Source organism: Ciconia boyciana, chromosome 2 (assembly GCF_034638445.1).
Source record: "Ciconia boyciana chromosome 2, ASM3463844v1, whole genome shotgun sequence".
NCBI lineage: Eukaryota > Metazoa > Chordata > Aves > Ciconiiformes > Ciconiidae > Ciconia > Ciconia boyciana.
Window position 1 is genome coordinate 29259427 of NC_132935.1, and position 16161 is coordinate 29275587.

General features: G+C 35.1%; 1 protein-coding gene across 2 annotated transcripts in view; it reads left to right on the forward strand.

Annotated features, from left to right (window-relative positions):
* MMP16 (matrix metallopeptidase 16) overlaps positions 1-16161 on the forward strand; it is a 194842-nt gene that overhangs the window by 105392 nt on the left and 73289 nt on the right. For both annotated transcript variants that reach the window (XM_072852252.1, XM_072852251.1), the window contains one exon: positions 5356-5660. In XM_072852252.1, coding sequence (XP_072708353.1) covers positions 5356-5660 — 305 coding nt within the window. The remainder of the gene's footprint in view (positions 1-5355; positions 5661-16161) is intronic.

Below are 16161 nucleotides of genomic sequence, written 5' to 3' on the forward strand. Positions count from 1 at the left end.
CTTTTAATGTGGTCACAGAACAAGAAAATCAAAAGCAATAGTTCAGACTTGGGTTTAATCAGCTGGAGCAGGAGCTATATGAGCCAAGATCACATTTTACATTAGAAACATCCTTAGGTTATAGCTACAAGGAGTTAGCAAAGTGAGACTGGGAAGAAGTTGAAGCTAAGAAAACCCACATCAGTGAGAGACTAATGAAGCAACTTGATAGAAAGTATCTCTAGAGAAATGATGGTGCAAAATGAAATATACCTTTGACCAGAAGTAATCTATTAATTTCAATAAAAGTAACAGTGAGATTAAAAAAAAAAAAAGCTTTGGTTCAGTTTAGGCTTGATTTACAGCAATGGCATTAAGAAGGTAGTTTCAACAAGTTATTGAAATTTAAGCTATGTTTCAATTCATTTTATCTTAACTGTTTCATATCAAATACAGATCTATAATTGGTTTACTTCAAACAGATTACTGACACTATCTTTTTACCTACTCAGTTGAATTTCCTGCTCTTTTATCTTCCGTGTCCTTTCTCTCTTTAGAATGGCATTTCCAATTTGTGACTTTGCTCCAAGAAAATCTTGGAATGTTTGAGAGAAATGGCATTGTAAAAATATTTTCCCCATTTATATTTAATTGATATATTTATGTTCTAAAAAATTAAAATATCATCTTGCATCATTATAATTACCTAATAACTCTAAAAGCACTCATTAGTATCCAGTCTAATCAGCACAACAGGGTAGTAAGATATTGTTAACCTTGTACTCTGGATTAAATGCACAAATGAGCACAGAACCAATTTAAAAACAGTATTTATTATATGCAGTGGAGAATAGAAGTATCAAAGTCTACAGGCCATGAAGAAGTCTGTCACTGAGTTATTGCAACTCTTGTGGAGGCCATTACTGCTAAGGTAAGCAGTAATAATAAGCTTTATGCATTTTGAGCTTGGTCTAGCCTTTGCTGAACTGCCTCTTGGGTCTAGCTTGGGTTAGAAGGGTTGATTTTATATACAGAGTTGTAGCAACCTACGTGAAAAATATAATGAGCTGTTCTAATGACAGCTCAGGAAGAAAAAAAGGAAATAGTGAAATTTAATGGCAAATATGTCCTACTTCGTGTACTGTATTTAAATTTCAGATGACTGATTTTACACAGCCAAGTGAGGTATATCCTGACAGCCTTGCAAGGCTCCTGAAGCTGTTGCAGCCAAAAATGTGTCACTGAAATATGGATAATTTTTTTTGAGGATATTTTGGGGAAGTGGGGGGAGGGGAAGGAAAACCCAAAGCTTTTCTAAAATTAATAGGACTCGATTTCAGAATAACAGTCTCCAAAACAGGACTCTTCAGGCATCTGTAGAAATAGTAAATCAGTGTGAAAAGTGCATATCACTGGTGAAATCTTATTCTTCTTGTGCAAGACATGGTTTTAAGAGCTATAATGCCTAAAGCAACTATCAGGTTGAAAACCGTGTTTGCAAAACCCAGCAATAATAATCACAAAATACTGTATTCTATTGATACATGCTTGTTGTCCTCTAAGAATAACAGCTTTCAAAATTTATACAAAGCATCACTCAGTTTACTAGGTTGTAAAAAATGACTTAGAAGTAAATGTTTCATCTTATAGATCATCTTTTGCTTACTAAAATACTTTCCCTTTGGAAGGAATTGTGAGTATGTTCTTCAGCGTCTTTATAAGGTTGCACTGCTGATCTGGTCAAGGTCAGCATTGGATCTCTCTCTCTGTTGAACATCTTTTCTGTGAAATGATCACTAGACTTGGAGGTTAGAAAAGTCATACTTAGGAAATATTGTTTTCTTATTGTGATGGCCTTTGTCTTGCTATGCTGCCTCTTTGCAATAGGGAGTGGTTCTGAGTTGGCATGTCCTCCACTTATTTTTATTTGAGCTCCTTTATCTGGACATGTTGAGTGTAAGATACCCAGTTCCTCTTTTTTTGTTACCAGTGACAGTTACCACTATTTTAGGTGACTGCTGGCTTTAAGATGTAGAGGCAAATGTAATAGGAGTAGGGTTCATATAAGACTTTATTTGCTATTGCAGTGGTATGTCTAAACTGAAGACTTTTAAGAGATGAGTCCTAGAATCTCTGGTAGTTGATACATTGTCTGTATGGACTGATCTTACTGTGCTTTCCCTTTGGAGGGCATATGATCAACACCATGAAAGAAACGTAAAATAACTTGGATTTCATATGTCTACATTGGTGAATTATTCTAAGCAAAGTTACCGGCTAGACAACTTCAACATTCGCGTTACACATGGTATTGGAATTTACCCTTTTAGGATGGAACATGGCTTGTGTTAAACACATTAAAATGGACAATCATTTTCTGGAAATACTCTTATATTGGAATAACTACTGGTTTATTTAATTTCTTTTAGAAGCTACATTTTTCAGTATAATCTCACCCTCTCCAGAAGGTTGTTTTGGAAGCCAGAAATCTGTCTTGCTTTAATAGAGAATGTATGCTTTGAAAAATATTTCTTCTTGACAATGAATCTTGAAATGTAGGATGCTATTTCAAAAGTAATTCAATAGCTGAATCCCGTGGAAAAGGTCTCCCATCATAGGTAATCACCCCTAGTTAATGTGTGTGAAACTAGCACAAAGGCTCAAATTTTCATTTGTGATCAATGACTAGAACTTAATTCTGTGCACTGCAAAAGCAAGAAAATGTAAAGTGATAAGGTTTAAAACGTAAGTAAAATCCTTTTAGACCAAGTAATTAATCAATTTACCACCAATACAAAATTCCAATTTCTTTTTATCCATTTCCTCATATCACATATAACAACATAAGACCATCCTTTTGCTGTTTACATAACCCCAAAGTGTGACTTTGAACCATTACTAAGATTCCTAAATACAAAGCAATAAAAAAAAATAAACTGTATCTTTCAGATGAACTTTTGCTACATCAAAATATCAGTTTTGCTAGACATATTCTATTTGCTATGAAAGCCTATTGATTCATTTGCTGTATTAATTATAAGTAGCAAATAACAGAGGCTCTAATCCTTCGATGAGCTGCACTTCATACAATTTACATGCTTTAGGGAGCACGCTGCGGGACTGACTAAGAGAAAATTCATCAGCTTTGTAAGTGATATTAGCATAGCAACAGGTTAACTTGTCAAGTTTTTGGTAGTGGCAGTGTAAGTGTACCTTTGTGAGGTGTTTTCATTTAGTGCCACATGACACTCTGGTTGTAAAATACTGTACATTCTCAAAGGGCACAGGATGAGTAGTTTATGAACTCGTTAACTAAAACATCTCGAAACAGTAATTCACAAAGGAGGGAGCTTTCAGAGGGTGGTTCTGGAGGGACTGAGAGTTGGTCCAGTGCATCCAATATTTTTTTAATCACCTGAAAATCAACACAACACTCATCATAAAAGTAATTATGAGTAAATAACTATGAAGAAATGGCATCACACAAAGCAATTTGAATCACATGACATTTACAACATATAAGGTAAAGCTATACCTACAGATCAGAGGACTTTTTCTCTCTGACAGCAAGATCAGTACAGCAGTACTTTGTAGTTCTTACAGAGTCTGTTTTAAAAAAACATTGCAAAATTGGAGTGAGTTCAATAAAAATCACAGAAAATATTTAACAGACTGGAGAAAATGTCTTATAACAGGAGATTTAAAGAGTTCAAACTTTTAATTTCAAAGAGACAAGAAAAAGGTAATGAATTCTCAGTGCAGAAATGTCCTTTAAATGTGTTTTTTTAGGGGGGGGAAATGTTCTTAAAGCTCATGTATGTGAAAGAGAAAGGTAGAACAAGAACAAATGTTACAATCCAGACAAATAAGAGAATTGGCAGAAGTATGTAATGACTGGTTAAATCATGCTTGGAACAAAAGATCAAGGGAAGCAGTGGATTCTCTACGGCATACTATCTTCTAATCTGTCTTGATATCTCTTTGGAACATACATACTAGCTAAAAAGAAATAATGCTTTGGTTAGACTAGTATTATTGGACTCAATACAAGAATATTTTTGAGTGGAAGTCAAAATAGGTAACTATGTTTTCTACATGAAACTATGAACAAAATATTATATATGTGAAGACAAATCTATAAAATTAGATTTGAAGGATTTATTTCCATTTATATAAACTTACAATACTATATAATCAAGCGCATTTAATGCACAAAACAAATCAATCATTTCAGGTTTATTAATGAAAATATTTTTGTTTGCCATTAACACACCATACTGTGTAAACTTACATAAATCTTACATATACTCTAGAACTATGTAATTTCTGAAATTCGTGCTGGACATTCAGTCAAGCACATGTCAAATGAACAAACAGTATCTGATTGCAGCAGTTTCAGAACAGACATAAACCTAACAGTGTTTTTGCTGGCCATATGAATCCAGTAAAAATGATGGAGGAAATTGGATAGGTCTGAAATTGATGGAGGAAACTGGATAGGTCTGAAATTGATTATTGCCATTCTTTTCTTTAATTCAATAACAAAAATAAATAAAGAAGGCTTTTTTTGAAGATGATTCCACTATAATTTACTAGTGACTGTGACTCTGAACTCAACTGTAATTCTGATGTTTTTTTGCCTTTCTCTTATGTGTGTCATTTGAAGTAGTGGAGACAAACATTTCTGTTTAAATACATATTTCTGAATTAGCACATAATTGTATTCTATAAAATTACTTCTACGATGAATTCTACAGTTTTATGCAAGATTTATAGAAGTAATCAGATCATAAAAGGACATCTTAGCCTGTACTGAAATACAAAGGCTTTGTTTCTGATAAGGAATTATCTATCCAGTTACAAATGCAACAAGAACTGTTTTTAAAGCTTTGTGAATACTGGTTGGTGGTCACAGTATGGAGCTCTGCTATTGTTAATGAACTCAATAAGAAGTTAAAATTTCATTTAACTGGAAACATTTTTCTTTTGATCAGAAATGACATGCCATTCTTTAGCTGTGACAGATTCTAATTGTGGTCCAGGAGGTAAACAGTCAGTGGTTGATTAATCTGGTTATCCCACTGTTAAGAATTTTTCATTTTAAAATATTTTTAATCTTCTAAAAATAAGATTTTTGTATTGCTGAGAGTAACCTAGCTAACATATAATAAGTTCTAGCATAAAGGGCTACACAGATTGACACAATAATTTTGCACCAGCTTGTTTAAAAATACTCCTCTTAAAGGTTATAATGCCAGACTAGCACATTTTGTTAAAAGCACAGTGCTTTTAATAATTAGGGGAAAATGGATGTAAGCATTGTCACTTACCACTCTGTCAAATTTAATCTATTTCATGTTTCTCTGTTTCTTTCAGCATAAAGAACGTCACTCCAAAAGTAGGTGATGCTGAAACTCGTAAAGCCATTCGCCGTGCCTTCGATGTGTGGCAGAATGTAACTCCTCTAACATTTGAAGAAGTTCCTTATATTGAATTAGAAAATGGCAAGAGGGATGTGGATATTACAATCATTTTTGCATCAGGTTTTCATGGAGACAGTTCTCCCTTTGATGGGGAGGGAGGATTTTTGGCTCATGCATATTTCCCTGGGCCAGGAATTGGGGGAGACACTCATTTTGACTCAGATGAGCCATGGACTTTGGGAAATCCCAATCACGATGGTAAGAGAAGATTTTGGTTTAAACAAAATAAATAAATGGCATGAATTTTCAGCTAACAGAACTATTTCCATAGTGTGTCTCTAAAGTCATATAGTTTTCTTTCCTAAGTTCACATTACTTTAGAAATATCTTCAGTTGATTGGTCTATTAGAATCTGAGGCAGAAAAGTTTCTGTCAAAATGCAAGTTACAGTATGAAAACGTGTTTCTCTTGAAAAACATTGAATTCTTGTTAGGAACCTTTGTGTTCATTCAAACATTGTACTGTTGGGTGTTTACATAAACTACTTTCATTTTGAAATTGTTTGCCATATAGATCTTATTTAGGTTTAGGGAAAATGTGGAATGCTCTTTAGCAATGATATAAGAGAGGTTAAGAACAACTGAAACTACCCACCAATACAGTGAATACCAATGTACATAAAATCTAGTCTTCTCCAGTTTTTCTTTATGGTGATGCAGTGGCAGCATTTGAAGTCAACTCTTAAAGATGCCATTCCAAGAAGAAAGTTAGTGTTTCCCAATAACTTTTGAACATCTTTTGGAATTGTTAATTCCAACAATAATTCCAATTTACTTAAGTTGGACATTCCCCGTAGTCAAATAAGTGACTGCATAGTGCAGTTGACGTACCTAAAATTTACCAAATCAAGATTAAAGACGCTCTTTAAAATTGCTCTTCACAGACTATAATCTGGCCCTTGCCGAGCTCCAAGTTTATGTGACTAAATCGCTACCATTATCTAGGAAACCCAATTTAAAGCTAGCCTTTGCATCTCTGCAGAACAGTATCAAAGAAGAGGTTTTGTGTAGACCTATTCTGTGTTTGATGCTTTGATGCTTTGACAGGTTTTGGTTCCAAGCAGGCTCAGTTGTCCTAGTAGATCTCTCTAAGCCAGTTACACAGAGTTTGAGAGAGTGTCTTCAGCAAACAATGATGCACAAAAGAGGATACACAAAGAGGATGTTTCTGGCATAGAAAAGATGATAAAGATGACAAGAAGTGCAGAACTGTTGTATTTCAATGTTACACTGAATTTGTGAACAATGAGAGGCTTTATCAAATTCCTTTCCTTTCTCTTTCTCACCTGAGATCTTCCAAGCAAAATTCAGAGCTTTTTATGTAGCAGTATTTGTAGCCTGGAGTTTTCAACAAAGCATTAAGTTAATATTTCAGGAGTATAAATATGTTATTGTGACTGTTCTAGTGGTGCAATACTTCTGCTGTGCCAGGGTCAGTGAAGCAAGAGCAGTGTACTGCAATGTGAAAGCCCCTTAGTAGCAGAACGGGTTCAAGAAGCTTATTTCTTGTGGATCTAAGCCCTAGATTCTTAGTGGAGCAAAATCTGTGGTATTACACTGTTTGCATTTGCCCTCTTCACAAGTTTAGCTCAAAGAAACAACAGTTGGAATCTTCTGTTTGTGCAGCTCAGGTACATAGTCAGTCACAGCATTCTGAAGGTGTTTTCATGGGCCTCAGTGGGAGATCAACAGTGCACATAATGTTCTGTGGTTTTGGAGCTATTACTTCAAGAACTCAGGAAAATCTACAGGCATGAGTACATTGAAGTCAAGGTGTCAATTTAAAATGTAATAACTCTTTTGGAGCAGTTCCACATATGGATACTTTTAGTCTGTATGAAAGTGTGCAAACTTATGGCTATCTCCTTCTCCTTTAACTTAAATAATTTTCAGAGTGCAAAAGGGCACCCATGTCTTTATATGCCTTGTTGTCATTGAGTTTTGTAGAGAAGTTTTCAAAAACTATTTATTGTATTAATGAATTTTATGATATTTTGAAGGAAAAAAAAATCAAGTGAAAGTAAAAAGATACTATCACTAAAATATGCTTTTATGTATATTAGGACATTGAACTTTTATTGTAAAAAAGTTTTGCTGTCTATATCATGAAGATTTCTAGGTATCACTGGAAATTTATTCTGCAAATTTAATAACTTATGTACTTTGGTGTGCTTATATATACTTTTTTGAGGGAGACATATTCCTATTAGGATGGAATAGTCAAGGTAGAAAACCCATTATATTTTATGACTGGAAAATTTGTGCAAAATACGTGACAATTAAAATAAATAATATCTTACCAAAGCAAATTTTCTGAAGAATTTTGGCAACTCCTAGGTTCATTGTTGAGATGGTATGAACCATGGATCTAAGGTCATAGCTGTTGTCCTGAGAAAAGCCTTATGTAATTGTAACTCTAGAAACAGCAATGTATGTGCAGTTGATCTGTATGTGCAGAGTGCCTATATGCCTGATTTGTGACTTCCAGTTATCAGGTAGGCCAAGTTCTGCTGATTGTGATCTTGCTCCATTAGCTTATGTCTAGGAATCCTGAAGGAACGTCCAGATTTTTTTTTTTTGTGACTGGAAAAAATTTCTGGGTGGAAAAAGAAGCGTGCCATTTGGGATTGACAGGAAGAAAAGACTTACAGCTCTTTTAGGCTCTCTATCATCTTCAGCTCAGTCTCAGAGCACTGAAAAGCGGAAGGTTGAAAAATATATTTATGATCTTAGCTATGAGTCATTTTTCCCAGGTGAGTGTCATTTTTTTTAAGGTTCATTGCTCCAATAGTCCAATAGTCATCTTCATGTAGTGTTATGAGAAATCCAATAGAAGGGGAAAGAGATTTGGTAATTTTTTTTAATTATTATTGTTATTTATTTTATTTTTATTTTTATTTTTATTTTGTTTTTGGTTTTGTTTTTGTTTTTAAATTAACTCTTGCCCCAAAGGGCTGATTTTCTCTGATTCCTATTCTATTATTCCAGAGTGATTTGAAAACACAGACCAACTTGGTTATTTAGCAGCAAAAATGCAAATATAAGATCCTCTTGAAAAGTACTAGCCTCATTCTCCACCTTGTACTGTTCTTCTAATGAAAACAATTTGCATACTGTCTACCTCAGAAAAGACAGGCAACTTCTTGAAATGCTTTCATAAACTGTTGTCCTTTTTACAATATTTTTCATTACAAATAAGGAATCATATACAAATTCGGTATTCTGAGTATAGTTAATTTCTAAAGTAATTTATCCTGACTAGTTAATTGCAGTGTCTTCATATTTTAGCTTTTGGTTTGGTTTTGGTTTTTGGTTGGTTTTTTTTTCCCCCCCCTTATCATGTTTGCTTGATTTTCTTGTGTTTTGCTTGGTTTTAATAATGTCCTAGACTGAAAGGACAGTTCCAATAGAAATAAATAATCTCCACAGTGCAGTGCTGTTTTCCTTTGTTCTCATTTCAGTGGTATGTTTTTGTGGATCACAGACCTATCTTATCAATCATTTTCTGGGGAAGAGATCTGTGCTTTGACTCCTCCCTCATTCTGAAGAATGAATAAGGCTCTTGTAGGAGTGAAGACTAATGGGCCTGTCGCTCAGGAAAAACTTCCTGTCACACAATTTAACACTTGCAGGATCTCTAAAATGATGCATTTTTCTTTGCTTTCATAATACCCTGTAAGCCGAATACAGCTGGTACTGTAGCTCCAGCTGAGCTGTAGAGGTCTTTTCTCCGAATTCCCTTCCATAGTGCTGCAGGTGATGCCAGAAGTATTAGACAGAAAGAAGGACAAGAAACTTGACATCACAGGGGAACAATAGAAACAAGGACAGAATTTCTTTTGCTACGGAAGGAGGGATATAGTGGTGGTCTTGGTATAGTGGTGGTCTTGGTAGTGTTAGGTTTACAGTTGGACTTGATGATCTTAAAGGTCTTTTCCAACCTATACGATTCTGTGATTCTGTGATTCTGTGATATACTGGAGGATAAAAGGTGTTTGGATTTTTTTGCAAGGTAGGGAAACAGTAGTCTTCCAATACTTTGGACAAGTGTTTGTATGCATTGGGCTGTAGCCTTCTTCTAGTCAGCTTTCATGTTCCACTTGTTCTTTTAGGACATCTACTTTTCAAGTTGTTCTGTGGGAGCAGGCCTTTTCACATATAGTAGACCCCATTTCCTTTATGGTCTGCCTATCCAGGCTTCAGTGTGAGATGAGAGCCTTAGGTTTGTAAATTATTTGGGACAGGATGGTTTCTTCATGCATCTTATGAAGTGCCTTGTGCTCCTAGGCAGTCTCATTTCTGGTAACACTTGGCAACTATGGTAGAAGAAGAGGATGGAGGAAACAAACATTGAAAGTGAAACACTGTTCAGGAATAGCAAATCAGAAAGGATAGGAATATCACAGGAAAACATTTCACAATATGTACACTTAAAGATGTAAAAAAAGAAAAAACAGGAGATGAAAATCAAGTTCCATAAGTAGCTAGCTGAAAAATCAGCACTTACTAAGAAAAACTTTAAATCCTTATTTTCTTCTGAACTTAAGTGCTGGAAAGAAAAAGAAGTGGAGGAAAAAAAGGAAAAGGAAGATATCTTAATATACCAGTCTTGGGGCTATGGAGAGATTTCATTGTTCCCGTGACTCCAATACGTTTAAGTGATATATATCACCTCATTTTTTGAATGAAAAATTTATGGACAATGAATAATGTATCTAAATCCAGAAAAGGACAATGACTTCTTGCTAAGAGAGGCAATATTTTGGAGATATTGTATTGTCAAAATCCTCAACAAAACTCTTTTTTAAAGTATTTTTTTAAATTGCAATATTTCAAATCACGGTGATGAAATTTAAAGTCACTGCCAGGGAGCGGAGGGCACTGTCTCTGTAGTAAATTTTCTAGCAGTTTGCAGAAAAATCCTATCCTATGCCCTGTCTTCCTGTACCAAAACTGAAAGTGGTATTCTTATTAGCCTTAACAAGGCTTTCCTACATATTATCTTCATCTGTCCATTATTAAATCTGCAGCACTGAATTTTTTTGATGCACTGCAATATAATTACAGGTTGAAGTGTCAGATTCTAGTAAAAGAAGTAGCGTGCTAGATTTCTGGAAGAAAGATGGGCCACACACATTCACAAGGTCTTATAGATAAGATACTTTCCCTATCATAAGACTGGCAATTATTTGTTTCTACTTATATTCTCCATAATTTGTTCTAACTTTGAGCAACAGTCTTTTGAAAGCTGTTAATAATGTCTGCTGAGCATAGATGTTTGCAACTGGAAAAAAAGGAAGGTGTATTTCTACAATGACACAATTAGGAATAGGACTTACCTTGCAACTCTGCCTTGTTAATACACATGGTAATAAACCATAAAAAATTTCAGTAGGCCAGTTTTCCTCTGTGTACTTCAGAAAATGCAAATCAGAAAGAAGTCAAAACATATATTATATACAGTACTCACTAGATTTTTTTTCATTGCCTCACTCTTCTGACTGAAGGTTGTCTATGATCCCATAACAGAACTTTGAGAAAGAGAGGAGGCAACATTTGATCTAAGACCTGCTAAATGCAGTCTACACAGTGGGGGCTGCTTCTGAAGTGGTGAAATAGATATATGTGCCTTATTATAGGATCATTAGCTGCCATATTTTGGAGGGGAAGTGTTATTTGTTTGTTTGGTTTTTTGTTTGTTTGGCTTAGTTTTTGGAGAGGACAAGAACTATTCTCAGTTTAGTTCGTAATTTTCTCAGTAAGTGAAAAGTGGACAGTTTCAAAAGCTAAATGAATCTCAGACCTTTCACCATTTCTGAAGTAAGACCCAAGAGATGGACAGATGAAAACAGTCTTCTGAACAGTGTCTTCAGAGGAAGCTGTCTCATCTTTAGAAATCTGTGTATCTTGACCAGTTCTGTTGGCAAACCTGCTGTTAGCAAACTCCAAGGGCCATTTCATGGATCAAGTTTGTGTAACATTCTGATATTCCCTGGCAATGCTAACCCATCAAAGCCAGGTTCCTTAACTAGTGATTATGGTCAGAAGTTTCATTTTGGCAGATAGTGGCAGGGAAAGAAAGAAAGGACTGTAATGAATTTTGCAGTTAATAGTCACTGCTACCTACATGTTGAATGGAACACAGGCTATTCCTATCAGTTGGGAATAATGACTGAGATGTATCTGTTCTTCTTCCTCACTATTGCCTTACTTATTTTCCACCAATCTCTTTTCCCTGGATTTATTGCATGATTTATTATAAAGATAATTACTGTTAAATATAGGAAAGCTCTCAGATGGAATCCTAAAAATTATGGCAGCAAGAACAGAAAGGAAGGCATTCAGAGAAGGGGCCATCATGGATGAAGATATATACACTATATTCTAATAGCAAAATCCGTTACTAATACATATCATCATATATTTTATGGCTTCTTAATTTATATATTTCCTTTCGTCACCTGAGAGTGTATGAAAATATTTTTGTTATCTGTCACAAGGTAAACATCTCCAACTTAAGGTGTAAACTCTTGCCTCTATTTCAAAAATTACATTGGTTTATCAAAATTGTTTTCACATTTGTCTGGCTACATGCACGTAAGTTAGTTTAAACCTTTTTTAAAGCAGTTATTTTTTCTGGGAAATTACTGAATACATCTAAGCCTATTTAAGGTAGTGTTAAACCAGTTTGAATGGAGAATGCACTACTTTTAACTAGATTAATTTAAGATTGACCTACTTACACAAGTGCAGGTTTTTAAAACAGAGCAAGATTTAGAAGTAACTCTTGGGGAAAACAAGGATTTCTTGGGAGCTTAGATTTCAAGCACATTAGACATGATGCTTAATGTACCAATTACTGGCTAAAATCTGACTATAGAACTGTGTCTTCCAGTGACAGAAAATATTTGGCAAAAACTAAGTTTAAGTTCTCTTTAGATAAACACAGTAGATCAGTAATGGTAGTTTGATACTCTTATCTTTGTATTCACATCTGCAAGAGAAATAGGAATCAAAGTAAAATGCATTATTTTTTTACCTCTGTAGCAAATTTACCAAGGCACCTACTGTACCATACTGTAATTCTGCAGAAACCAGTTCTTCTATCAAAGTATGTACAATAAATAATAGCAAGTGAAACTCCACTACAGAAGTAATAGATGTTTTTAGTGTACAGTTACATTAAAATCTAAGGAGAATATTACCGCAGAGTGCTTACATTCATATGGAATATTTGTAACTTGTATATACATGAAGCTGTATTTTTGGGAAAACAAACCCAAAACTTCAAGAATTCAGTAATTTTTTTTGTTAACTCTTCAGCATTCAAAAAATTGTTCAAGTTTTGCAGGCAATAAAAAGAAAAAAACCCAAACCTGTCACTTTGTACCATGCTGTTTGTAGATTGCCAAGTAAAAGCTTGTTGGACCTGATGCAAACACAGTATCTGGTGTAATATACTTGGACTCTAGTTAGTGCATAGATTCTGCTGTGGGCACTGTGTTGGCAGCAAAGAAAAATTTATGAAAATCCTGATCTCTGAACTGCATAGATCAACTTGTAGTAAATTTCTTTTGGCTGCCAGTGTCGTTGACACAGTGCAGGAGATATATGCTGCTGGAATTATGAACCAGTGGAGTTGTGAAAACTAAGTCTCCTAAGGGAGCTCTGTGTCTCAAACAGTGGTCATGTCATATGCTGTGGTTAGGTATAAAACTGAGCATTTCAGATTAAAGGAAGCTCTGTATTACAATATTACCATGACTTTAATTTCATAAAGCATAGTGTTCTTACTTAATTGATTACCTATATTTTTAATATGCTCTTATCAATATCAAATCTGATCTGTAACCAAGCAGTGTGACCTTGCAGTTCTCACATATTTGTTTTCCAGTTCTGTACTAGGATAAATATGTAAAAGATTAATATCTTCTTTGAATTTGTATTGTATCATACTTGTATATATACTTTTAACCACAGAATTGCCAATATGGGTTCAGATCAAAGGTTCCTAAAATATCCTATCTCCAGTTATGCCTATTAAGAGATACCTAGGGAAGAGAATAAGAGCAGGGCAAACATATGGCAACAAAACCCCAGCATATTCCCTCTTAGCTTCCAGCAATCTGTGGCTCATTGAATTTCTGAGCCACAGGCCATATTTTTGTGTTTAATAGCCTTTGAGGGATTTCCTTTCATGAATTGGTGTAATCTCTTTTTGAACTCATGTAAGCATTTGGTATCCACAACATCCTGTGGCAATGTGTTCTATAATTTAAGCAGATGTGAAAAACTACCTCCTTCTGAATTTTGAACTTGCCATTGATAAATTCACTTTAGGTAGACTGCTGCTCAAATTGTGAGGAAGTAATTTCCTAATCATTTTATCTATGCCATTCATAATTTTATGGACCCTTGTCATATCTTGTTTCCAGGATAAAGACACCTAGCCTGTTGAGTTACAGCTTTATTTATATGTAGTTGTAAGGTTAAGGAAGCACAACTTCTATTTTAAACTGAATCTATTTGTGTGCAAAATAAGAGAATTAGCAATATTATAAAAAGTGGCAAAACCCAACTATTATATTTATAACATTGCACAATGAGGAAGATGCCGGTATAATATTTAAAAGAACTTTGCAAGTTGCAGACAAATGGAGTAACAATTGATTCTCTTCATTTCACCATTCCCCCTGAAATCCAGTTTAATTCAGGAGTCAACTAACACAGGTAATACTTTCTATTGCTAAACCTCAAGGTTTCCAGCATTTAAAAAGCAAACCATCAGTAAGTGCATGTTGTGCTGATAGAATTTAACAGGGCAATCTGTCCTCAAACTTCCCAGACCTTCCATGGATTATACTTGCTTGGTGTGCATATGCCCACCTGTTGCATATCCATTCACCCCAAGATCTTACATAAAATGGTAACTCTGAAACATTCAGTGTCTGCTGCATAAAATGTGTCCTTGAAAGTATTATCACAGGATGCAAAGCTGCACTTGAGAATAGAAAGATCCCTTTTATCGAAAAGATGGAAAATGATTAAAAAATAAACCATAAATGGCCCTGGCTGGCTTGTGAGGACTCAGTCATTAGACATAGGGCTATACAGATAGAAGAGGATCTGCCTGCTAGACCCCATTTACTGCCTGGAAGCCATATGATGGAAAATATTAACTGTTGGCAAGGTAATGACCTGATTTTTATTGTTTTGGGGGAGTTTTTTTGCTTTCATGGAGCACCCTTTCGGCTTTGAGAAAAGCACTTCATTTACATGTTGTTGAAAGGGAAATCTGTTAAACACTGGCAGTTGGTGAAAGCAGTCTTGTGGATGAATCCAGCCCCATGTTCTAGATGTGTGTTTAGCTGGCTGCTTTTAATACATCCCAGCGCCTATCAGTGTGCAATATCATGCTCTCAGCTTCCTTCTTGGCCTAAAATTGCCAAGTGTACTATTATGCAAACTGAAAGAGAGACTGAGGAATATGTCAAGAAGACGGACTTTGTGATATTCTTCATTAAAACTATAGAACTGTTATGCACATCTTATGTTGTGCTTTTTGTGTCTACAGAAGAAGGTGATATTTACACTGTGAGTTAATTGCCAAACAGAGATGGTCATGATGCAGGCTGTAAACCAAAAAAGGCAGTGTAACCTGAGCCACTAAACTGCATGTTGCTTCCATCATGGTGTAGGTACACATGGGTCATTGCAAGCCTATGTGGATTAGTTAGGGAAGTTGCAAACTCAGTTATCCATTCAAACTGCAACTGAAGGTTATTTCCCACATAACGGGGCCAGTACAACAAACTGCTTGCATTTGCCATCTGCCTCAGTTTGCGATCAGCCAGCCTATCCTAAACTGCTAATGAAAAGTGTTAAAATGAAGCTGGCTGACTTTGCATGGGAATAAATGAGGAAAGTTCACATTGTTACACCAGCTTTACTGCCAAGGAAATATCTAGCTGAAAGGCAGAATGGATCCTTGCAGACAATTTTGGCAACCATTGCACCTACATTCACAGAAAAAAAACTGCCATTTTTTTTTTTTTCCAAAGATGTCTGTGTCTCAAACAACTGTTTATACAACAATGAAGATAAGTTTATCTTCCCAAACTGGATTCATTTGATCAGACACTCGTATTAGTATATTAAGAGTACTGATTAATAAGTTGAAACTAACAATGTTGGGGGTTTTGTGGGTTTTTTTGTTTGTTGTTGTTGTTTTTTCTTTTTTTTTCCCTGCAGTATGCTAGAAAAGAGCATTGGGAAGGTTTTTTTTATTTGGCCAAACAGATGTATTTTGAATGAGTGCATACATAAAATGTGGGCCAGCCTCTTCGTGATTATTTTTATGACCCCACAACCCCTCACACATGGTTACTGTGTGAAAATGACAAGGAAAAAAAAAAGTAACACCTCACACACAACAAATAAATAAATCTAGCTCCTACCTTAACCTTTCTTCCTCTTATAAAGAAGCTTAACAGATTTTGAGTCCTGAATCTGAGAGAGCTTCATATAATTCTTGTACTTGACAGAAAGTTATAGAGAAGGGGGGAAAAAAGGAAAGAATTTAACATATTCCAGTGCTTTTTTTTCTTATCCCCATGCATCTTTTTATAAGTGTTCTCCATCAGCCTACAAAAAGGCAATATTTCTTTAAAATGTATGATATAAAAATAGTACTAATAAAA